Below are 24,402 nucleotides of genomic sequence, written 5' to 3'. Positions count from 1 at the left end.
TAGTGGTAAAGTGACTTTAATTTTTGTCAGAGACTAAAGAAATAACTTTCCTGTGAAAGTAAAACACAATACACGAATTTTAGGAGTTGATATGGTTGAAGGGATAACCCTCCAATAGGACAAAGCCAGTGTGAGGCATGATTTGAATATACAGTTACTTTGGTGGAAATCCTAAACAAGTAACAGAAAGGGAAATGGAGCCCTTGATATGGTAGGTAGTTTTAATTTAGAATGACTCTAGAAATTTAGAATTACCATGAATAACTAAAAAGACTTCAAACTTCTTAGATTTATACTCAATAAAAGTTCTCTTTAAAAAATGGCATCAGATTCTATATTCTTGGAAACAAGAATACCACTTAATCTATAAGCATCTAATTTTGCATATGCAATAATACATATTCAAATTTCAAATAACATAATGTACCTTCTCAGTAATTAAGAAAAATGTTAATTCCCTGAGATACTTCTAAAGATTGATGTATACAAATACATATATACATATATTTTATGCATGTCAGTATGATAACTTCATGCACACCAGAAGAGGGCATCAGATCCCATTACAGATGGTTGTGAGCCACCATGTGGTTGCCGGGAATTGAACTCAAGTCCTCTGGAAGAGCAGCCACTGCTCTTAACTGCTAAGCCATCTCTTCAGCCTAGAGATACAACTTCTAAATGAGATGTTTACCAGTTAGAACAAGTCAGGTGCTTAATTCTTCCAATAAATTCATTTTAAATTTATTAAAGCATACGTTGTCTGACTTTGTTTTGTTTTTTAAAACAGGATTTTATGTAGCTCAGGCTAGCCTCAAACTCATGCTCCTCCTGCTTGTAGCTACCAAGTGCTAAGATGGCCAGTGTGCACCAGCAGGCCAACTCTGTGTGCATTCTGACTGGACTATATATGATACATAGTTTTTAAAAGTTAAAATTTATTGAATACATTCCATTATTAAATATTGGTGTTGAGGACATTTTCTCTCTCCCCCTTTGGTTGAGACAGGGATCTCACAGAGCCTAGGCTGGCCTCAAACTTGCTATGGATATCCAAGGATGACCTTGAACTCTAGGTACCCCTGCCTCTACCTACTGATACTGGGATTGCAAATGTGAGCTACTACGAGCAGCTGGGACTTTTTTTCTCTTATTTTACCATGTAAATATCTGTGAATATTACCAAAATTACAATAAGCTTTATCGAAATAATACTAAGAAAACAAATGCTTTGTTCCTTGTATACACGTTGTGTAAATAACAATGCCCTTTTACCATTTCTTTTCCTATAATTCCATGATCCTAAAGATGATTATGTTCACTTATACGTTACAAGAAGATTGCATTTGCTTGGGAATGTAGCTAGTCCATTTTCTTCCTATTTCTTCCATTTTTGGAATCCCACATGATTACAATGTTAAAGTATACCAAGAAGAATATAAAGTTTATACAGGACACAAAACATATAAGTACAGAAAACAAGTCTGGTAATTTCTGAGGAGGATCCAGTGTTACACTCAAAATCGTCAGAAGGACCATGGTGATGACTGAAGAAAGAAACTGTAAGGGAAAACAGAGTATCACTGGCTTGTACTGTCCCAAATGCCACATAATACCAAAACTTCATCTTCCAACAAGTATGGCTTTGTCTCCCTCTTCTCTGTATAGTGGGCTACCTAATTCCTTACTCCCAAATATCTGAGTTGCCAACTAATTACACATATTTATAAGCATAATTTTAGAAGTTAGTTAATTAGTCCTCATTAAAAATTGATCTTAGGGGAGGCATATTTATTTACACTATTAGATAATATTCCAAAGGTAGCTTTTCTTTCAACAACCAATGAATGCATAATGAAAATGTAGTGCATGTACACTATGAAGTACTAGTCAGCTGTTTATAAAGAAGTTGAAATTTGCAGGTAAATGGACAGAACTAAAAAAATACCATGAACTCAAACCATGTCACACGTTCTCTCTCATGAGACTCCTGGCTTCAAATGTGACTCATAGTCTAGAGTGACTGCAGAAAGCAGGACAGTAAGGAGGACATGGCCAGGCTGAGAGCATGGGAGAGCAATAGAGCAGTGACAGGGTACAAGTGGTCTGGATGGGGTGAATGGAAAACTGGGGAGTGGGGCTCTAATTAGAGGAGGGGAAGGGAGAGCAGTAAGAGAAGGAAAGAGAAGGGTAAAATAACACTATGTCTGAGTAAGTGGTAAGGAAAGTGCTACTAACTACGAAAAAGAAACAAGCCCACTAGACACATGAGTCTGTGTAAATAGACACAGTTTAAAAACAGTTTCCTAGCTCGGCTGATAATGCTGTCCCCAAAAGCCATCAAAAAAACAAAACAATAGTCCCAAGGAGCCTTCTTTTGACTCTGTGAAGGTTTGGGCAAGAGACTCCTAAAACATTACATGTTATTGCTATTGACCCTTGATTGTCCCTTAAAAATGGAAGGAAGTCCCCATTGCTGAAGGCTGGGCATTTCGGACACAGTGCCCAGAAGCCCCAAGCTGGAACTGACTTGAAAGCCTCCTTTAGGAGGACTAGTTCTCATGGTTCAGAAGGTCTCATGCAAGCTTTCAATGGAGGGAAGGAACCAACAGTCCTACCCAGATGATACTTAGGACCCACAGCCATGACCGCCATGGCACTCTGACCCTAAGGGTGCAGTGGTGGCACACATACCTGGGTGGTAAGCATTAGCTCTCTAACTGGATTTAACAAAAAGAGAGCTACCATGCCTGGCACTAGAAACCAGCCAATACTCAGGGCTAGTGAAGCAGTGATCAAATGAGGACTTGTAACTACCACTTTATTAAACCGGCATAATCCCTAACTGCATTCTAAACATTTATCCTTAAACCCATATGTAAGTATAATCCTCACCCCTCATCAAGGAAACTTCTCTTTGAAGCAGAAGGAGATTATTATAGAAAACCACAACCAATTGTATGCTTAGTTGTAGAGACCAGTCCTAAGGGATAAATTTATAAAACAACTCCCACACTTAAGGCTCCGGAATGGTTACAAAGGGGATGCAAAGATTCTAAAAGCCAGAGGATCAGAGAGTTTGCTGTTGATACCATGTTTCCTAGTAATATCAGAGGCTATACCCACAGTCTGACCAACATGGCTCCCTAAACATGAGCTGAACAAGGGCACCAGCAATAGAGATGCATGCTACTGTGGTTGGGGAAAGTCCACAAGGGCCCACTCCTATACAAAGAATTTCAGGCAAGGAATGCTGAGAGTGGGAGAAATATACTCTTCCCCAGGGAAGAGCACATAGTATACTGGTTATCCAATACCAAATAGTCCCTGAAAACTTACAAATAACATCATTCAGACTGAGCAGGTTGTTTTATGTGTTTAGTAGAATACATGTGTGTGTATATATATATATATATATATATATGCCTATGTGTATGTTACAACAATTCATGGAAAAAAAGAGGCCATGAATTAGAAAGACATCAAGGAGGAGTGTGCAGTCACACATCGAGTGCCTGAGCAGACACCAGCTTTTCTCAGTTGGCTGTATAATTAACAAGAATTAGTAGGTGTGCAACAGTTACTGTACACAGCATTCAAATACAGAAGTAACTCCTGAGTGTGCACTTTGAGGACAATATGGTTTTGAGGTATACTTTCTAGTATATTTCCAAATTAGTAATTTAGCCCAAAAAAATCCATCATTACAGTCACACAACTCAGTTTGGCTGCAAAGATTTTCAAAGTGGACAATGACACTACTACAGTAGTTGCAGCCTCTTGTCCTCCCGTTTCCTGTAATATCCCTGGAGATGGATTTTCTGGGGGGAAAAAAATGAATCACTTCACAGAAAGTGGTACCAATGCTTATATAAATACTCTTCCATTCATGAATCTATATAACTGATTGCTACACTCCATTTTCAAATTAGTTATTTCTCTTGAAAAGAAAACTTCAGTCTACAGAATTCCCTACTCAAACTGTGTGTTATGAACACTTTACCATTGTTCATTCAATATAATGAAGATAAATTCTGATTGGAAATTTGGATTTGAGTACACCAAAATTAAAGCACTTGACTAAAACGCTTTAAAAAAAAGAATAGCAAAAACCTACTTAAGAGAATTCTGAGTAGTGTTATCTGGGTTTCTGATCTCCACAGTGCCATGCATGTGTTCTCACAGAGCTCTGTGGTGGGAGCCCTGCACCACCACAGTACCCTCACCTACAGTAGTACCCAGTTCCTGTCTAGGTTCCTGTACACACTTCTTGGAATTTCTGCATGAAGAACACTGTGAAATGGAGCATGGCATCCCCATTGTTTTATTCGGCGCATTTTTTTTTCTCTTGGGACTCCATGAATGTTTCATATCTGATGGAAAATACCTAGTCCTGTTTGCAGCATGAAAACCTTCTTTGGTTCAGTGTAAGATGCCCCAAATACACAGGGCTCAGCGGTCATGGGAGCACCTGCCTTCCTTCCTGCTTTTCCTGCTGTGTTCTGGTTCAGCACCATGACATCAGTACTGAACTGTTTTCCTCAAGAAAATCAGGGATCTGGCAAAGTTATACAATGGCTTTCTGGCAAGTATAATTTTTTTTTTCTCCAAGGCTAGGAAGTGTCATAGGAGGACATAGGACAGTGGAGCGCATACACTGCTGGGGGTGAGAGAAACTAGAACAGCCACTAGAGAACTGAGTGAGCAGGATCCCTACAAACCACCACAAACAAAACCAAACAAACCTACAAGCTGCTACATCATCTACCTCTTACACTCCTGTACACAGAGCCAAAGGCTGCATGTCAGCGAGTGGGCCACAGCTACTCTGACAGCTCCACAACCATGCTTATTGTTACAGTGTTCACAACAGCAAAGAACCAGAACCAGCCCACATGTCAGCTAAAAAATAAATACAGAAAATAGGGCACATATATACAGTGGGGTTTTATTCAGCCACAAAAAGAAAAAGAAAGAGGAGAGGGAAAAAAAACATGCCATTTACAGAAAAGGAGAACTAGACTGGCAAATATTTACTCTCACATCACTAAACTCAGATCATCTGCAATAGCAGCATACACTCTTAACTTAAGCCATGTCTCTCACCCAATTAAAATTACACATTTTAAATAATGTATAAAAGGACAACTCAAAAATAAAATATATAACTGAATTAAAAATAGGCAAAAGTGGCTGAAGCTATAGCTGTCATTGAGAGGTAACCTAGCATGTGTAAATCTGATTACCACGATGGGGGAGAGGAGGAACAAAGATTTGAGTAATTTCTCCCAAAGATACACAAACAGCCAGTAAGGACATGGAAAGATACGGAATGTCTTTCAATAGGAAACTGCAAACTGAAGTGAAGTGACACCACTGACAGCTAAAAGGGTAGCTATGACTGAAGACACAGCAGTACCATCAAGGACTTAGAACGATGTCCTTCTTCACACGTCATGGCAGTGCAGAACCTTCGGGAAATAGGCCATTTCTGAAATAGCAAGCACTGAATTACCACACGGCCCACAACTCTACTCCAAGCTACATGTTCCAAAGGAATGAAAGCAGGGATTCAGTGTTTTGTACACAGATGTTCTTAACAGTATTATTCACAATACCAAAATCAGCCTATTGCCCATTAATTGATATGGGAGGAGAGGTAACATTTGAATGCAATATAATTTGGAAATAGAAAGAAATCTAAATAGTGCTATATGACTAACTAGTGAGATAGCATAATAACTATGCCATGAAAGAAGCCAGTTATGAAGGCCATGGACCCAACTGTGTCCTACCAGCAAGATGACTCAACAGGTACAGGTACTAGCTCTGTCAAGCTTGACAACCCCACTTCTACCCCTGAACCCCATGGTGAAAAGAAAAGAACTGACTCTTACAAGTTGTCCTCTCAACTCTACACAGAGGCCATGGGACAGGCACACACATATACTCATGCACACACACCAACACATGTAAAACAAGAAACTAACACATAACTAACCCTGATACTTGGACACTGGCTTTTAGAAGGCAATTATGGCTGTACTCTTTATAATAAAGGAAGACACCAGACAAGATAGAGGCCATATGAGAAAAAGCAAACTAGAGCTATGCCAGAAATGGCAGTCTCACTCAAAGCCAACCCTGATGGCTAGTGCCTCCAGCTCCACACTGTTGCTTAAGCATCCAGTCAGCCTTGCCTTGTTACAGCCCTGAAATGACTGACGTTCCCTTGATATGCAGTATTCAGAAGAGGCACGTTACAGACAAAAAGCAGATTAATGCTGTCCACTGTTGGGGTTAGCAATGATGTTATAACGAGAAATGACTGCCACTATGTAGGGACATTTTGGGGGAAGGATGATTAAAACTCATCTAAAACTCGGTGATGATGATAGTTATAAGCACCTGCATACTTAACCCCACTAAAATGTATAAGTTATATGAGTGCATTATACAACACATCTCAACAAGGTATGAATGGCCTTTCAAGTCTATGATCCTAACACTTAAAAGGCCAAGGCAGAAAGAGCAAAGTTTAAATCCTGCATGAGCTACATAGTAAGTTCCAGACTAGCCTGGGCTACATAATGAGTATGACCCTATCCCAACAACAACAAAAACTCAGTAATTTGAAAAGTATAGTAATATGCTAAAATATATACTTTTTAAAAACTGAACAGACCCAGTAAGATGGATCAGGACGTAAAGGCACTTGCCACCAGGCCTGAGTTCAAGCCTGAGAACCCACATGGCAGAAGGAAACAGCCAACTCCCAAGAGTTACCCTCTGACCTCTCCATGTATTGTTAGGCAAGCGGGTACATGTGCAGAATTAAATGTTAGAAACATAGCTGCTGCCTAGCTTACCAAACACTGTATAATTCTGGGAAGACACGTAAAGCCCGGAACGTGCCTCCTTACAGCGACAGCGAAGGACTTCAACTGCAACTGTTCCTCAGAAGTGTTTTCCAGCACTGGAAACAAAGTGCCACAAGCTATTACAAACGCCATCGCTGTCACAACCGAGGGCAGAAGGAGTTCATCCTTTAGTAGAAGAGGCAGCATGCTGTAAAAGAAAATCAAACAGCAGAAGCATCAACAGTTACGGTGTAAATTTCTCAATGACTGTAATAATCATACTGGAAATATTATATATGGAAATTGGTTTGACTCACCTAAATGTTGAAACCAGTAAAAACCAGGTTGACATGAAAGGAACTTCAGTTAAAACTAAGCAAACTGGTCTAAAAAGACAAGAAAAAGCATTTTATTGTTATAGAATATAAATTTACCCCTAGCCTGGGAAAAATAAATAGACTCTACATGTCTGACTTTCAAGGTTAGTTTAAAAGGAAAAAAGTTCTCCATGTGACTGCTCAGGAAGTGCTAGCTTCTCCACACTGTCTAGCCAATGGCTGTCGACTAGGTCACTAGCAAACACTTCGTGTGAACAGTCCCTTGAGGAAAAGAACAGAGAAAGCATTTCTTTCGACTCTGTGAACACAAAGTAACTGACAAAGCAACTGTTTTCAAACTTCATCATGCTACATGCTCCTCAGCCAGTTACAAACTACAGTTATGACAAACAGGATTGCCATGGCAATGGAGAAAGGACAACAAAGGTGAATTATAAAGGGGACAGGTTAAAAATATTAAACTAAAAGAAACATGAAAGCTGATTAATTAGAAGCTACAGGGAAAAGGCAAGGTCAAAGAACTGGAAACACAATGCTGATAGGTGGAGCCACCACTCTTCTGGTGTCGAAGGTATCTACCACAGCCTTTGTCTGATGCTTTCTGGACTTGACTGCATCCATACTCAAGGAGAGGCAGGCCAGTTAGAAGCTCTTACTCCTAGTTCCACAGCTGACACTTAACGATGTGACTCAAGCCAATGATTGATTTCACTGTTCTCTGCAAGTATCCCCTAATATTTATTTATGGCAATACAAAACAAAGTTTTCTAAGAATGACAGCTGTTGAATTACTGTTGCCATTACTATTAATCTCTCCCCCCTTATATTTAAAAAGGTTCTGAAAAGCTTGAGCATTCTCCCTGTGGTGGTTTGAATAAGAAGGTCCCACATAGGTTCGGTGTTTGAATACACGGTCCCTACTTGGTCGCACTGTATGGAGAGGTTAAGGACATCTATGCAGTGTTGCTGGAGGAAGTATGTCATTGGAGCTGGGATTTGAAGTTTAAAAAAATGTGACATTCAAATGTGCTCTCTGCTTCATGCTTATGATTAAAATGTGAGCTCTCAGCTCGATGCTCCAGCCACCGTGCCTGCCTCCTACCAGGCTTCCCATCATGATGGTGATAGATGCTCATCCCTCTGGAACCATAGGCCTATAGAAACCCTTTCTTGCATTAGTTGCCTTGGTCATGGTACTGTATCACAGCCACAGAAAAGTAACTAACATAGCCCCTTTCTTAAAGGAAGGGTTTTTTTCCCTTCCTGTCAACCAGTATATAAGATTTAAGCTTGGAGTCAGGTGGTGGTGGCACACACCTTTAGTCCCAGCACTCAGGAGGCAGAGGATGACAGATCTCTGAGTTCGAGACCAGCCTGGTCTACAGAGTGAGTTCCAGGACAGCCAGGGCTACACGGAGAAACCCTGTCTCAAAAAAACAAAAACAGACAAAAAAATAAAAATAAAAAAAGATTTAAGCTTGGCACTAAAAACCATTGTTTCCTATGAAGAAATCACAGCAGAGGAGTTCCCGCTGCAGTGCTGTAGATGCTAAACCAGAAGGGGTTATCAGCACAAACATACAAAGTACTCAAGAAATATGGTTTCTGAGTCTTCCTTCCCATTTACTCTGTCAGTGTGTAATTACCCAGCCAAGCACTAATAAAACTGTATTACATGTAGGCATTGCTCTGAAAATAATAAATACAGACACTACTCAGCCCTTAACCTCAAGGTGTGTGTAGGTAGTGTATCTGCTGTCCTTAGGGCCTCCCTCCCTCTCCTCTTCATCACAGAAAGCATGCCTGGCTCACCATTCCCTCAGAATAAAACCAAGGTTTCTAGTAGCCAGTACAAGGTCCTACAAGACCTGGACTACTGTCCCCTTTTAAGTGGTAAGCTCTAACCCAGGTGTGCGCTTCAGGGGCTAACATGCCCACCCATCTGCAATGACCATGGGCAGCAGGTTTATGTCAAAGTGCCCTCCTCAGAGGTAGCCCAGCTCTCAGCCCAGGGCTCCACCTAAGAAAAACACAGCCATTTCACTCATCTCCCTGGACATTTTGTACAGGTATCTTCCACATGACCACTGAGAGCACCAGGTAGGGCATGGCGGAAGGCAGCAGACAAATGGGACTGACCTGGGAGGATTTAAGCATCCCATGCTATTCTAGGTTTATACTATTGTAGTATTAGAGTAACACAGCCCCAATTTGACCCATTTTTTTCTATGAAGAATGGTAAACTGTAATGTTCTTTAACAAAATAATCTCTTTAAGGATTACCAAGAGGGTCTGAACCCTTCATGTACAGGCTGTGGTGTAGGGGAGCAGAGGGCAAAAAAACAGAACACAACATATGAAAGACATCATGAAGGTAAATGGAGGGAATAAGGCTAACAGATAGATGTGGAAATGAATGAAGTACAAAAGGCAAGGAGGAGAAGCAAGAAAGCCACTTTGAGGGAAGTATTTAATTAGTATAGAGAAAATATGAAGACCTAAAAGACATGAGAATATGTCAATAATAATTTTGTCAACTGTTTTGGTTTAAAATGTATTTTATAAAGCAAAATTAAAGCATTTTCCTTCTGAGAATGACTAAGATAAATATATTAAAAAACATTGTGTGGTTTTATTTTACATTTAAATTAACATTTTCATAAACATCCTTATATAACAAACATTATAATAAATGTACAGTTCAAAGGTTTCTACTTACAATGATACCAAGAGAATGGACTTTTCGTGTACTTGGAAAGAAAACAGAAAGAATGATAGTGCACAGCTAACCTTTAAGAAAGAACAAGGTAAACCATGATTTCACAGTGTGAAAAATGTATCACTGTAGTTACAAATCTAAATAAAACATCCAGTTCAAATACGATAGTTACTACCTGGAGGTAAAAATCAAACACAGAATATGCATATTACTTAACTAATTTTAAGCATATAAATTAAAAAGCCAATAATTATTGAGCTGGTGAGAGGGTGCAGTGGAAATAAGAGGCTTGCCACTGAGCCTGACGACCTAAATTCAATCCCCAGGACCCACATGGTGGAAGGAGAGAACTGGCTCCCACAATTTGTCCTTTGTCTTATTGTGGTACAAGTAGAGCCTCCCACTCCAAAAAAATATTAATTAAATAAATGAAAAACAAACTAAAACTATTAAGAGGCTATAAAGAACCACCTAAAATGGTTCTGAAACTCAGCTACTGAAACAAAACTACCAAGTACGGGAGATAACACAATAATCAAAGCTTGTCACCTCTCAGAACTTGGAAAGCTACTTAAACAGCATGAGGCCAGAAAGATGGCCCAGCCAGTAAAGGCCTGTGCTGCTCAGCCTGGTGACGGGGTACCACCTCCAGGACCCACTTGACAGAAAAGGGGAACCAACACCTATAAGCTGTCCTCTGCTTTACACATACACACCATGTCTCTGTCTCTGTCTGTCTGTCTGTCTGTCTCTCACTCGCTCTCTCTCGCACACAAGTTAAATAAATAAATGTAAACTTGGTAAGTATGAAGTAAGGTCGAAATCTAAAACTGAAAATAAAACATATCTATTATATGCTTTTAAAAAGTATGCCCAGTGAAACATAGTAACTGTTTTATGAAGTCACAGTATGCCCCATGAAACATCCAACTGAAGTCATCTGTCTGTGTGTGTGGATCTTGCAGCTCAAGCGCAACTTAGACCTACACATCACTGTAAATGCACTGACACCTCCTGCATACAGCAGCCATCCCCTTTGCTCCATTCTACTTTGTCAATGTTGGCAAAGCAAGATGCATGTCGTCTGGACCAGTACAGCAACTTAACTGGTAGCCCTGCTACCTCTCACAGTAACCTTTAATCACATAATACCTGATTCAAAACCCCACTGGCTTCCTAGTACACTTATAATAAATTCTGGACTCCTGTGAAATCTGTCATTCCTAAGGCATCAGTTATTGTCTCCTTCACTTGGCTTCGCCCCAGCCACAACGTCACTTATCCCTTTATGTTTTAAACAACCCAAAAGTTTCCATTATCTCCTCTTCCCAAACCTGCTTCTGTGCCTGTCCTAGACACACCTCTCAACCAAACATCTGACATCTTCTGAAATTCTCCCCATTTTTTATCTTTTTCTCACCTACCCATGGCACACAGAATCAGACAGGGGCACATGTAACATCCATTCGCAGCCTGCTTTCTGCCCTTCCATAGCTCAACCTGTCTTCCGCCTTCAGCTGTCCAGAAGTTCCAAGCCTTGCCTCGCCTCCTAAAACTGACTGAAATCCCACTTGCTCAGCAAGTCTACAATCCTCCTCCAAGTCTCTCCCTGCACCACCACATCTCAGACTTGCTCTGTGCCAGCAGAACACAGTGCCACCTGCTCAACAGCATTAGATGGACATACGTTACTGCCACCTTTGTGTCAACCAACCAAAACCAACAGTTCTTGAGGGGAACTAAAGATTCTGATTGTTCAGCCTAATGCCTAATGCCTAATCCAACACCTGCAAGGACAGTGTTTAATGTGTCATATGGTCAGTGTTTTGTTCTGCAGCCCACTCAATCCTACCCCAAACAAGAAAGTGATTACTGATGTCTTTAAAAATGTTAGTTATAGCAAGAACTAAAAAATGAGAAACTTACCAGAGTAAATCTGAATCCTTTAGAAGAGGGATGAACTGTCAATTTTATGCATGCAGGAAGCAAGCTCAAAAATGTGAAGCAGAAGCTAAAAAGCAATAAAATATGTTTCTGAGTTAGAAGTATAGGTAAAACAATAACTTTTTAAAGTAAAAAGATTATATTATTCAACAATCTAATATGATCTCAGATTAAACTTTATTATTTATTAAATTTTAAACTAGAATGTAAATAAAATATACATTGAAGTATGTATACACTTTTGTACACAATTCTGATATAATACAAAATCAAGCAATACTAAGTATTATATATCTCATTGCGTATTTAATATCATGAATGATATATCATGAAATATATACATGTAATATCATGTATCATAGTTGCAGGTCAATTATCAAACACTAGAAAAGAAGAAAAGACTATCAGGCCTAAGGAGACAACACTGTATTTTCAACACAAATATTCAAAAACTTTACTCCCCAGAGAGTCCTGGCCCTCACTCCACAAAAGTTGACAACCTTTTTCAACTCCAGAAAGAACCAATCATAAGAGAGTGTGCTGTGGTTTAGTCTAATATTTGTATTATGTTAACTGGGTTCCCAAAATTGTAAGAGAAACCACACGTAAGATGCTGAGGGTCCCTGCCCCAGTTTGTTTTGATTGGTAAATGAAGTTTCCAATGGCCAATGACTAGGCAGGGAGACAGAGGCAGAACTTTTAGCATTCTCATACAAGGGGCTGAGGGAGGGAACAAAGAGCCACCATGCCAGAAAAGTAGATGCCAGACCTGAGAGATGCTGGACAGAGAACATAGACCTAACATAGATGTTGGTGAACTCAGCCCAGGAGGCCTGGGTCTGGGGCAGCAAAGATGGAATACAAGTTTTAATAAGTAATAATTCAGGAATATCAGAGGGGAGAGTGTGTTAGCCATGTGGAGGTTTAGAAGTGGAACATTGGGGCAGGTAGTGAGGAATGAGCCACCCCCTGGGTCGATTTAAATAGAGATATATTGGCTACTACTACAGTTGGCACCCAACATAGAGCTCAAACCCATGACTCTGAGATTGTCTCTGACTACTACTACAGGAGTGAGCTGTGCAGCTTCTCTTAGACGTGGCTGATGAGTAAGGAGGAGAAAAGCTAGACACAGCCACCTCAGAACTGTGACCAGCAGCCCACAGAGCCCGAAGACAGATATATGTCTCAACACAGAAACTCAATTTGGGTGGTTCTATAACTTGTGAGTGGTGAGGCTTAAGTCCCCAACCTCCCTTTCTGCACACTTCCTGACAGGGTGGACTACAGAGTCTATTATGAGAGTCAGAGCTCACATGAAAGGCAATACTCATCTGCTAATGATGTCAAGCAATGATCAGACTGTCCTGGGGCTTAGCAATCACCTGGAAGCCCTTCTGATAAGTCACTGCGGATCAGTTCCATTTCCTTCCCAAGATATTCCCGATGTCTACCTTGTGGAGTTGTGGCTTCCATAGCCAGACCCCCACAACTCCTCACAACTGCATTAGCCAATTCCTGTGATAAACTCACACATACACAATAATCTCTAACTTGGTCTATTTTTCTGCTTGATGTTGGCACACACCTATAAAAATCATGATTCTTTAAAATAATATTAAATCATATTTAATGTATGTTCCATTTAAAGAAAAAAATAGAACAAATGTTCACATAAAATAATTCAACCTGGGGAGGAGAAGAGGGAGGGCGAAGGAGAAGAGCTGGGCATGGTGGTTCACCTTTAATCCCAGCTGGGGAAGCAGAGGCAGGTAGACGGATCTCTGAAGTTAGCCTAGGCTTCAGAGAAAGTTTCCAGACAGCCAGGGCTACACAGAAAAACTTTGTTTTAGGGGAAGAGGGTGCAAGACACAGAATTTTATTGTACTAAGTGGAAACTCACTAATAACCAGCTCAGATAAATAGCATACTACTGTGGTATTTTTCAAGAGTGGCTTATAAAGTACTACATATAAACTTTGTTAGTTACCTGATTGCTAGCTGAATGTGACGAGGCAAAATGTCCTTAATCTTCAGAAAAACGTTAAGGCTGCACCAAATATTGGCTACTTTATCCTTTAAAAAGAGATTTGTTAGTTTTACATTTTGATATAATTGAAAGAAATATTAAACCCCATGAAGTACAGCCTATAATCTCCAGGTAATAAACTTTCAAGACATGAAACTTTCATTCACATTTATAAGAAAATATATTAAACTCTTCAAGCACTAAAAGTATATACTTATAGCCTCAAGCATTTCCTTTTTTGACATGCAGATTATATAAAGCATCAGCAAACTATAATCTACATTCTAATAAACACTTAATATTTTTCAAAAAATATAAGCAAAAAGCTCCCCAAATTTATAAAATAAATATTAGTTACATTTGTCCCATTTTATTACAAATTTAACTTCCTGTCACATTATCTAATCGGTACTAGCAATGACAACACTAATTGCTAATAAATCAAGAACTTTTAAAACATTAGCAATTGTGCTAGGCTCACTCAAGATGAAATTTGCTATTTCAGCTTCCCAGAGAGTAGAATCTATCCTCTCACAGCTGTGAATCTCACAGGGGTGCAGGCATGATGACATCAAGAGAGTGAAGGCCTCAACCAAGTGCTCCGCCTACTTCCTCCTCCGGGTCAAAGACCAGATCTAGACTGGTGGGACTGGTGAGACACTATGATGCCTGACACCATCCCATGCTTACCATCATGGACACTTTCTAAAATTGAAGATACAGCAAATAACAAGTAGCTTTTTTATTACAGAAAAAAAAAAAAATCAAGTTTTTCTTTGCTGTTAAGGGTGTTAAGATTTGAAAAATCACAACTCTGCCACATAGCAGGTCTATGAATGCCTGGCCTCAGTTTTCTATCTGTATGATAGGGATGGCCTTCATTTTAGAGCTACAGGGATCATGAAAAATTATGTGGAACAGTCTAGCACTTAATGAGTAATATTAGCCACGATGGGGGTTATCAACAATATCTATACATTGACACTGTCACACACCCCTCTACCTTCACAACATTAAACACAAAGCCTAGTCTCTTTCAAAATGCTTATCCCACCCTCTTGTAAATCAACTGAAAATATTTTATAGAAATTATCTACTCAAAATTTAGAAATGCTTTCTAATTCTTTTCAAAAGAAATGTTATTCAAAAGCAAATTATCTATAAATATGTTGTCTCTACGTTTATTAAAAGACCTTTTGTTCCAGAAATAAATGGTTTGTTTAGCTTAATTACTAATTCTAAATGATCAAATTATTCATGTAATAAAAGTTTAACAAGAGTGATTAAACTAGAATTAAATGAAAGGTTCTCATTAAAAATTACTACAGATGAAGGTTATATATTTCATAAGAAATGATGAGATCTTTCTGAGGCAAACAGGATTATCAGCTTAACAAATAATTGTGGCAAACTAAGAGGAGATCATAAACCAACACAGTGGCGGGCTTGTTAACTAACTCGGTGACTGTAGCATCTAATGCTCTTTTATTATGGACCAATCTGACTAGAAAGAATGTACGAATGAATTATGGAACTAATTATGGCAAAAACATTACCTATTCATATAAGGCACTAAAAAATGCCAACTGAGCTAGGGGTGCTACACTGGATTAAATAACTGACTAGAGGAGGATATGGACATTCCTGTTCCTGGTATCTCCTCCACAGGCTCCCCAAGGTTACAGAGGAGGTCAGCAACAGAAAAGGATGGGTCCTTTCAATCATACCTCAAACAATCCACGGTCCACAGGGAAGAGCCTTCTTACAACCTGCAGGGCGTGCTCCCTTTCTGTCAAGAACGGCAGCCAACACAGAAGGAAGGAGGCCAGGACAGTACAGGCTATCCTAATGAACAATGTGAACCTAGAACAAAGAGGTGGAGGGAGCAGTAAGACAGAGAGGGGGATGTGACTATCATCTAACATGGTAACTATAAATGTAACAGTATTGTCTATCAATACTACCAATAAAGATTGAAAATGGGACACCACTCACAACACAGCTGAAAATTTCATAACTGTTAAAAGACTCATTTCTCCAGCCAAGGACCCACCAGTATCCTAATCAGTATTTAGCTTGGATGCTGTTGCTATAGGCATGAAGGGATGCAGCCATAAAAAAAAGTAGGAGTATTTCCTTTCTAATAAGCGAATAGCATGACAAGTTCTAAAGCACTCTACAGCAGGGCTCTGGCAAACCCGCCCACACTGCCTCCAAAGTGTAAGTTGACCAATCAGTCCTGTAGTTATGAAGATTTACAAGAATACAGAACATGGCTTAACAGCTTTCCTCCCATTCACCCATGGCCAGCACCTTTAGGAGAAACCACCAAAGACAAAAAACACCTTCCTCCAGAGAAGCATGCAAATAAATTCTCTGAAAATTTTGAATCCTATGCTTTAAAAATTACTTACCCCTTTCCTTTGAGGCCTTTTTTAAAACACTTGCCAAGTAAAAAGCAAAAAAATGGTAGGGAGTGGTAAAGTTCCATCTGTTTATAATTTAGAGCTAAGCAAAATGCCAATGACCCTAGCAGGTCCCAGTCACAAGATACTCCGAGAATACCCCACAAAGCAAAGCCAAGACTCGCGGAATTATATATGTTTGCGTGTCAAGGAAATTAGCTCAATAATTAAGAGAGAGAGCTTACATTATATAGAGCATATTTCTTATGTGATTTAAAAATAACATATATGCACAATGAAAGCTTACTTCTAAATATGAACTGAAAGCACTAAAGTGATGAAGAATGTCTACAAAGAATATATACAAAGCAACCTCAATTATACTAAATCACTGCTACACAGCAACTGATGTACAAGAGTTATAAATATAGATACCATAGCCGTGTTCTGTGTGTCAATCATAAAGAATCAAAAGAAAAAAGGGGAGGAAGAAAATTTTAATTAGAATTTCAAAATATGTCTAAGAAGACAAATGGAATAGAGGTATTAATGGCAAAGACGGGGTAATTTTCTATAAAGCACAAAACAGAAGGCAAACATGCAGAAAAGGGGCATTAAAAAAAAAAACCTAACAACTGGCTATTAAGATCAGAAAGGAGACAAGCAAAAAAGTTATCAAGGAAATTAAAGAATATGAGCTTTAAAAAAGAAAATGAATGAATCCACACAGTGTCCAAAACAACCAGAAATAAACAACTTTCTAATGCCTAAGGGAATCACTGCATTTTTAGAGCCTACACATAACAAAGAGAGCAGTTAGGAGCAGTGAGATGGTTCAGTGGGTGAAGGGGACTGCGACCAAACCTGATGATGACCTTAGCTTGATCCCTACCACCCACATAGTGGAAGGAGAAAACAGACTCCTGCAAGTCGCCCCTCATCTCCACATGCACCCACCCATACATAGACACAAAACAAATGAATGAAAATAAACAACCAGTAATTATGCCATTAGCAATAAATACCTTACAATGTTCAGCATCTCCAAAGAATTACTATAAGTGTTTTACAAATCCTAATTTATTTAATTCTCAAAACAAGCTCACCAAGTAAGAGTTACTGTTACCCCAATTTAAAAATAAGGGAACAGGACTAGAGAGATGGCTCAGAGGTTACAATCCCTAGTTGCTCTTCCATAGGATCTGGGTTCAATTCCTAGTACAGGGTAGCTCACAACCATCTGTAACTTCAGTTCCAGGGTATCTGTTCCTCTTACACAGACACACATGCAGACACAACACCAATAAAATAAAAATAAAAATAAAAAACTTATTTTAAAAAATAGAAAAAATGCTGGGTATGTTGGTCCATATCTTAACTATCAGGACTAGAGAGAAAAAGGCTGGTGGATGTCTGCAAGCTGAGGCCAGGCTGGTCTATACAGAAAGTTCTAAGATAGCCAGGGCTATAAGACCCTGTCTCAAAAAAAAAAAAAAAAAAAAAAAAAAAAAAAAAAAAAGCCATAAGTGAATAAAATTAAAATAAGGAAAAGAATAACCATTTAAAAAGTATCCCCACAAAAATTATGCAACTCAAAAGCTTTAAGATTTAATTCATACCTGACTTCTTCCAACCGTTTCTATCGCGTGAAAAGAATTTGTATAAGTAAGTATACAGCATATATGGCAGCAGCAGATGGCAATGCTATATGCAGTGAGCCTAGATCATAATATGTAACTGGTTTTGTGTTTAATTTAATAAAGGATACTGAAAATGTCCATAGTCGATAAGAATAAGACCTGGATACAGCAATATGCATAACGCACTAGCGATCTGTAAAGAAAAGTATGGTGGATAAAGAGATCATGATCATTACTACAGCAGAGTGATGTGCACTGCAGCTAGTGTCCCATCTTCCCAAGACACTGTACTTCCTTAATCAGAATATTCCACTGCACAAGTCACCTATTAAGACACTAAAGTGTTCATGGAGGCAATAGAAAATATTTTAATAAAAAGTAAAATTACTGAAAGGAACTTTTAATCTGTTTGTTTGTTGACTCTCACTATATAGCACTGGCTGCCTTAGAACTCACTATGTAGGCCAGGCTGTCCTCAGACTCAGAAATGCCCCTGCCTCTGCCTCCCACAATGCTGGAATTAAAGACGCCCTCAACACCACACCCAAAAAGACAGTTCTGGTCTAATGATTGGCTATCTAATCAGTCAATGTAAAATTCTCAAGGAAGGAGACTTGATCATGACTGTGGACAGACAAACTTTCCAAAATGCCTTTTAGCTGAGTTCTTGTCACAGCCAGCTCAAAATTCTGATGGATGAGCTTAGCAATAAGTCCAGCATGGTGTGGGTCAACAGTGCAGCAATTCTAAAGTTCAATTCGTTCTGTTATTACTAGAGAGCACTTAAAGTAATTACTGTAAGTTAAACTGTTGTTTTTTAAATGCAAATTAATCAATAGAAGATAAAATATTCATTATCCTATGTATTCCCAAAGAGCAGGGCGTCTTCAAAGTCGATCCTTAATAGACCAGTAATAACACACTCATTCAGAGATGAAATGTCAAGCAGGGTTAGCAGTTACCTTTCTCTTAGGTGAGATTTCTTTTAAGGAGTAACAGTACAAAAGCACTGCAGGTATGTAAATGAGCAAATCAGCAGCGAGAACTGAAACACAAGCGGATGTGATGAGTTCATCAGTCTCCAGCAACCCACCACCACCATCCTCCTACAGCCTCCACTGTCGTCCTATGCCTCCACTGTCCTCCTACAGCCTCCACTGTCCTCCTACAGCCTCCACTGCCCTCCATTGTCCTCCTACAGCCTCCACTGTCGTCCTATGCCTCCACCATCCTCCTACAGCCTCCACTGCCCTCCTACAACCTCCACTGTCGTCCTATGCCTCCACTGTTCTCGTACAGCCTCCACTGTCTTCTTACAGCCTCCACCGTCCTCCTACAGCCTCCACTGCCCTCCTACAGCCTCCACTGTCATCCTATGCCTCCACTGTCCTCCTACAGCCTCCACTGTCCTCCTACAGCCTCCACCGTCCTCCTACAGCCTCCACTGCCCTCCTATGCCTCCACCATCCTCCTACAGCCTCCACTGTCCTCCTACGTCTCCACTCCCACTGCCTATGCCTGGTTATAAACACTGTATCACTGGACGATGTCAGAGTTGCACTCCTGCTGCTTTAACTTGGGCATCAAATGAACTCTCAAAGCACAGGAAGACACAGTATATTCTCTCTATCTGTATACTCAAAATGTTGTGCTCAAAAGAACAACTCGAAGGAGAGAACCTTTAGTGCTACTATTTATGAAAAATAGAAAAAAGTTAGAGAAAGTCTCATAAACATTGTTTTACTCATCAGCAGAGTGGGCTTCATAATGAGCTCCAGACCAGCCATGAGACAATAAAACATAGCAAGACCCCATCGAGAGAGAGAGAGAGAGAGAGAGAGAGAGGCCTGGGTAAGGAAGTGAAAATACACACAAGGTAGGTGCATGCATGTGCATGCGCGCGCGCGCGCGCGCGCGCGCGCGTGTGTGTGTGTGTGTGTGTGTGTGTGTGTGTGTGTGTTCAAGTATGGGATGGGATGGTGAGGGGCAACAGAACAGGGACAAAACAAAAAAAGAAAAAAAAAAAAACAGCAGTCCTTTTAGAACAAAGGAAAAAACAGTGCTATCCCAAAAAGTCTGCTATCCTGATACAAGAAAGCAATTTTTAATGCCAGCACTCTCTTTGTGGCTACCCTAAAAGCTGTAACTCTTGGAAATACAGATACTAATTTGGATGCTGTGAACCACAAGATGAATATGCAGTCAAAAAAGGGTTAAGGACTGAAAGGAGGAGAGATGTGAAAAGGACAGACAGATAGACACAGGTCACCTCCTGGGCCTGAGAGTCTATCACATGTGACCACACTGTGTACCTAGACTAATTAACAACAAAAAGTGTGAGTTAGAATGAAGTCTTAGTTATGTAACGCTTTTACAGAAATCAAAGCTTACTACTTTCAGCCTCCTAGAGAAGCACTCAAGGATGCTCAATAAACATTATTGACGGGGATATAGTTCAGTGGTAGGGGCTTGACTAACATTTTGAGTCCCTTTGTTTAATCCCCAGAAACCCTCAAAGAGAGAGGAGGGGTGTCTTAATGGACTGTGTAATGTACAACCCACACAGTGTGTGAAGGACTGCCTTAAGAAGGCTGAAGGAGCTGGCATTAGTGCACGAAATCAGCACCATGAACAAGTACAGCTTCAGCCTCTTACTGTCTGACCTATGGCAAGTCTCCTGCCTCATGCAACTGAGCCTGGGTGGTTTCCTCAGCTTTAGATAAGAGTAAGACTGTTCATGTCAATTGATGTTTCATAGGGTCAAGCGATATAAAAAAAATGAAATACCCAGATTTACTCTCTCACTCTTGGTTTAAAGGTTACATATACTTTTAGTCTACAGCATTTACATATGCATATGTATATATGCATAACTATAAATTTCAAATCCATTAGAACAATAGCTAGCAGCACTCAGGAGGCAGAGACAGGTAGACCTCTGTGGGTTCAACACAATCCTGGTCTACATAAATGTTCTAGAACAGCCAGAGCTACATACAAGTGAGACACTGCCTCAAAAGCAAACAAAATAAGACTTTTTCAATTGAATACTTTTATCAATTTACCTAAACTGTTATTGAGGATTGAAATTCTGGGCAAGGTGGTGGTGGCACACGCCTTTAATCCCAGCACTTGGGAGGCAGACGCAGATGGATTTCTGAGTTCCAGGCCAGCCTGGTCTACAAAGTGAGTTCTAGGACAGCAAGGACTACACAGAGAAACCCTGTCTCGAAAAACGAGCAAGCAAACAAACAAACAAACAAATTCCAGGTGCTAGAGCGATGTCTCGGCAGTTAAGAACACTGGCTGCTCTTCCTAAGGCCCAAGTTCAATTCCCAGCACCCACATGGTGGCTTACAACTGTCTACAATGGAATCCAATGTCCTCTTTGGGTAGACAGACAAAACACCCATATACATAAAATACATAAATTAAAAAAAGTCTTTAAAGAGATCAGCTTCACTGAGGTGAAATCTGGGAAGGGTTTTCTGAGAGCACAAAGAGGCTGTGTTCCAGGGCTGGAGAGATGGCTCAGTGGGTAAGAGCACTGACTGTTCTGAAGGTCCTCAGTTCAAATCCCAGCAACCACATGGTGGCTTACAACCATCCGTAATGAGATCTGACACCCTCTTCTGGGGTGTTTGAAGACAGCTACAGTGTACTTATGTATAATAAATAAATAAATCATTAAAAAAAAATTGAAATTCTGAGCCAGTACCAACTGTTGTCTTACCTGTGGCGCGCATGAAGAGCTTATGTGCCTGACTCTCATAGCCTCGTGAGGTGTGGAGAGCAACCCAGTCTGGGTTTATAAATTTTGCCCTGCAGATCAAACATATACACATGCACCTTATTCCTCTCAGGTTTACTACTTAGGACATCTGAGAACACAGGACTTATCTGAGAACTAAGATTTATCTGTTGCTGATAATAGGGTCAAAACTGAAGCTTTATTCCTTATATTAACCAGGTAGATTCACTGAGAATATACAACAGTAGCTCCTCTGCCCTGCTCATCTTCCAATAGACCCTTGTAATAGGCAGCTATCTGACCCTCACTATCCTAGTATAAAAAACAATTTGACATCACATTTCATTATTAAAAACATTCTCTTCAGATACCATAACAACGCCTTTAATAAACATATTCATCATGAATTTTATTAAAACTCAGCCATTATTATAGGTAAATGATGCTTTTCAATCATAGATAATACCCTGAATACTACAAAGTATAACAAACCATCATGACGTTTAGGTGCTTTACTCTCACGCATGAAAATTTATGTTATAAAGCATAAAACAGTTAAAAGTTGAAATAATAAATCATGGCAAAGTAAAGAAGTTCCTCAAATTTCTGCTGACACATTTCAAGTCTAAGAGAAACTGTGCTACAGAGGTAATTGGGGTTCCCACCAAAACAGAAGTCCCCATCTCTAAACTACTTAATTTAAAAGGGGGGGCACTACTCAGCAGCCAATGTGAAGTTGATAACACCTCTACTCCAAAGCAAATGTAAGCCTCGCATTCTTTCTAGCATGTACACAAGCTACAGAAATGTTCAGATTCTGAAAGTAGTCCTTAAGCTTGTAAAACGATTGAAGTGACAAACAATAACTCTTTAATAAGTCAGGTCACACTAAGAGCATACATATTGTTATATTAAAAAAGAACTTACACATAGGCACATAAGAGACTATGATAGGCCGTAAGAGGTGGGTAATCCAATCCCCAGTACTGTAAATTGTTATCACTACTGTTAAAATACCTGGAAAAATAAAAGGCACCATTATCAATATTTAAGACATAATTTAATATCCCATGCCATTTAATTAAAATTAAGCTTGATGATTTAACTAATTAAAACATTAATAATTACCCTATGACATCAAATACAAATGGAGCTGCCCCAGGTCCCTGGGACTTATTGTTATTCTATTCTTAGTAGACTTTAGTAAATCAATTATACTCATACAACAAAAAACATGCAACAAGACAATTGGTGTCTGATACTGTAACAATTCAGAAAAACAGCACTTTTAATGTATAATCTTAAAACATTGAAGGCCAGTTTCAAAGAATACATGAAGATATGCCTTATGTAAAGAGGAAGACTTCATGGATAAGCAGGCTTGATCAAAACTTTGAAAATAATTCAGCTAGCATATGTAACTCAGTCCTACTATATAAGAGTCTGTGAACCAATGGGAAAACCTGGTCTAGAGTCCATAAAGGTGCTTGGTTCCTCTAGTTAAAGATGGGAAGGAATTATAAAAAAACCACTGTATCTCTAAGAGGCAATTTAAGTTTATATGAATCTATTTCTTAGTTGTGTCCTTTGTAGCTAAGCAATTTCTTCCATTCACTTTACTCTGTCACAGGAGCAATTTACAACCATAGTGGTTTGAATATGTTTGGCCCACGGAATGGTAATATTTGGAGGTGTAGCCTTGAAGTAGGTAAGTCACTGTGGGTGGGCTTTAAAGACTCTCTTCCTAGCTGCCTGGAAGCTAATCTTTTCCTGTTTGCCTTTGGATGAAGAAGTAGAACTCTCAGCTCCTCCTGCTCCATGCCTGCCTGGACACTGTCATGCTCCTGCTTTGATGATAATGGACTGAACCTCTGAATCTGTAAGCCAGCCCCAATTAAATGTTGTTTTTATAAGAGTTGCTTTGGACATGGTGTCTGTCCACAGCAGTAAAACCCAAACTAAGACAAGAGTGGTACCAAGAGTGGGGTATTCAGATGTCCCTCAACAGAGGAATGGATACAGAAATTGTGGTACAACTACACAATGGAGTACTATTCAGCTATTAAAAACAATGAATTTATGAAATTCTTAGGGAAATGGATGGATCTGGAGAATATCATCCTGAGTGAGGTAATCCAATCACAAAAGAACATACATGGTATGCACTCTCTGATAAGTGGTTATTAGCCCAGAAGTTCAGAATACATGAAGAACAACCCACAAACCATAAGAAACTCAAGAAGGAAGACCAAAATGTGGACATTTCATTCCTTCTTAAAAGGGGGAACAAAATACCCATGGAAGGAGTTGCAGAGACTAATTATGGAGCAGAGACTGAAGGAAGGACAATCCAGCCTGATATAGCTGTCTCCTGAAAGGCTCTGCAGTATCTGACTAATACAGAAGTAGAGGCTCACAGCCATCCATTGAACTGAGTACAGGGTCCCCAAATGAAGGAGCTAGAGAAAGGACCAAAGGAGCTGAAGAGTTTGCAGCCCCTTAGGACAAACAACATTAACTAACTAGTACCCTCAGAGCTCCCAGGGACTCAACCACCAACCAAGGAGTACACATGGTGGGACTGATTGCTCTGGCAGCATGTGTATAGTAAAGGATTGCAAAGTCCGTTATCAATGGGAGGAGAGGCTCTTGGCCCTGTGAAAATTCTGTGCCCCAGTGTAGGGGAATGCCAGGGCCAATAAGTGGGAGAGGGTGG

General features: G+C 39.7%; 1 protein-coding gene across 3 annotated transcripts in view; it reads right to left on the bottom strand.

The window, feature by feature from the left end:
* Positions 1 to 24,402, bottom strand: part of Alg6 (ALG6 alpha-1,3-glucosyltransferase) — a 38,731-nt gene continuing 14,329 nt past the window's right edge. For 2 of the 3 annotated variants that reach the window (XM_031377929.1, XM_031377930.1), the window contains 12 exons: positions 22,614 to 22,703; positions 21,669 to 21,757; positions 18,898 to 18,980; positions 18,064 to 18,128; positions 16,305 to 16,490; positions 15,618 to 15,753; positions 13,852 to 13,937; positions 11,844 to 11,928; positions 9,918 to 9,988; positions 7,178 to 7,246; positions 6,870 to 7,068; positions 1 to 1,560 (listed from right to left, as the gene is read on the bottom strand). In XM_031377929.1, the coding sequence (XP_031233789.1) occupies positions 1,363 to 1,560; positions 6,870 to 7,068; positions 7,178 to 7,246; positions 9,918 to 9,988; positions 11,844 to 11,928; positions 13,852 to 13,937; positions 15,618 to 15,753; positions 16,305 to 16,490; positions 18,064 to 18,128; positions 18,898 to 18,980; positions 21,669 to 21,757; positions 22,614 to 22,703 (1,357 nt within the window). In that variant the 3' untranslated portion in view covers positions 1 to 1,362. Of the gene's footprint in view, positions 1,561 to 4,932; positions 5,492 to 6,869; positions 7,069 to 7,177; positions 7,247 to 9,917; positions 9,989 to 11,843; positions 11,929 to 13,851; positions 13,938 to 15,617; positions 15,754 to 16,304; positions 16,491 to 18,063; positions 18,129 to 18,897; positions 18,981 to 21,668; positions 21,758 to 22,613; positions 22,704 to 24,402 lie in introns of those variants that run through there. The other variant, XM_031377931.1, reaches the window with a different exon arrangement.

This window comes from Mastomys coucha, unplaced genomic scaffold (genome assembly GCF_008632895.1).
Source record: "Mastomys coucha isolate ucsf_1 unplaced genomic scaffold, UCSF_Mcou_1 pScaffold18, whole genome shotgun sequence".
Lineage (NCBI taxonomy): Eukaryota > Metazoa > Chordata > Mammalia > Rodentia > Muridae > Mastomys > Mastomys coucha.
This window is presented reverse-complemented; position numbering and strand designations above follow the sequence as displayed.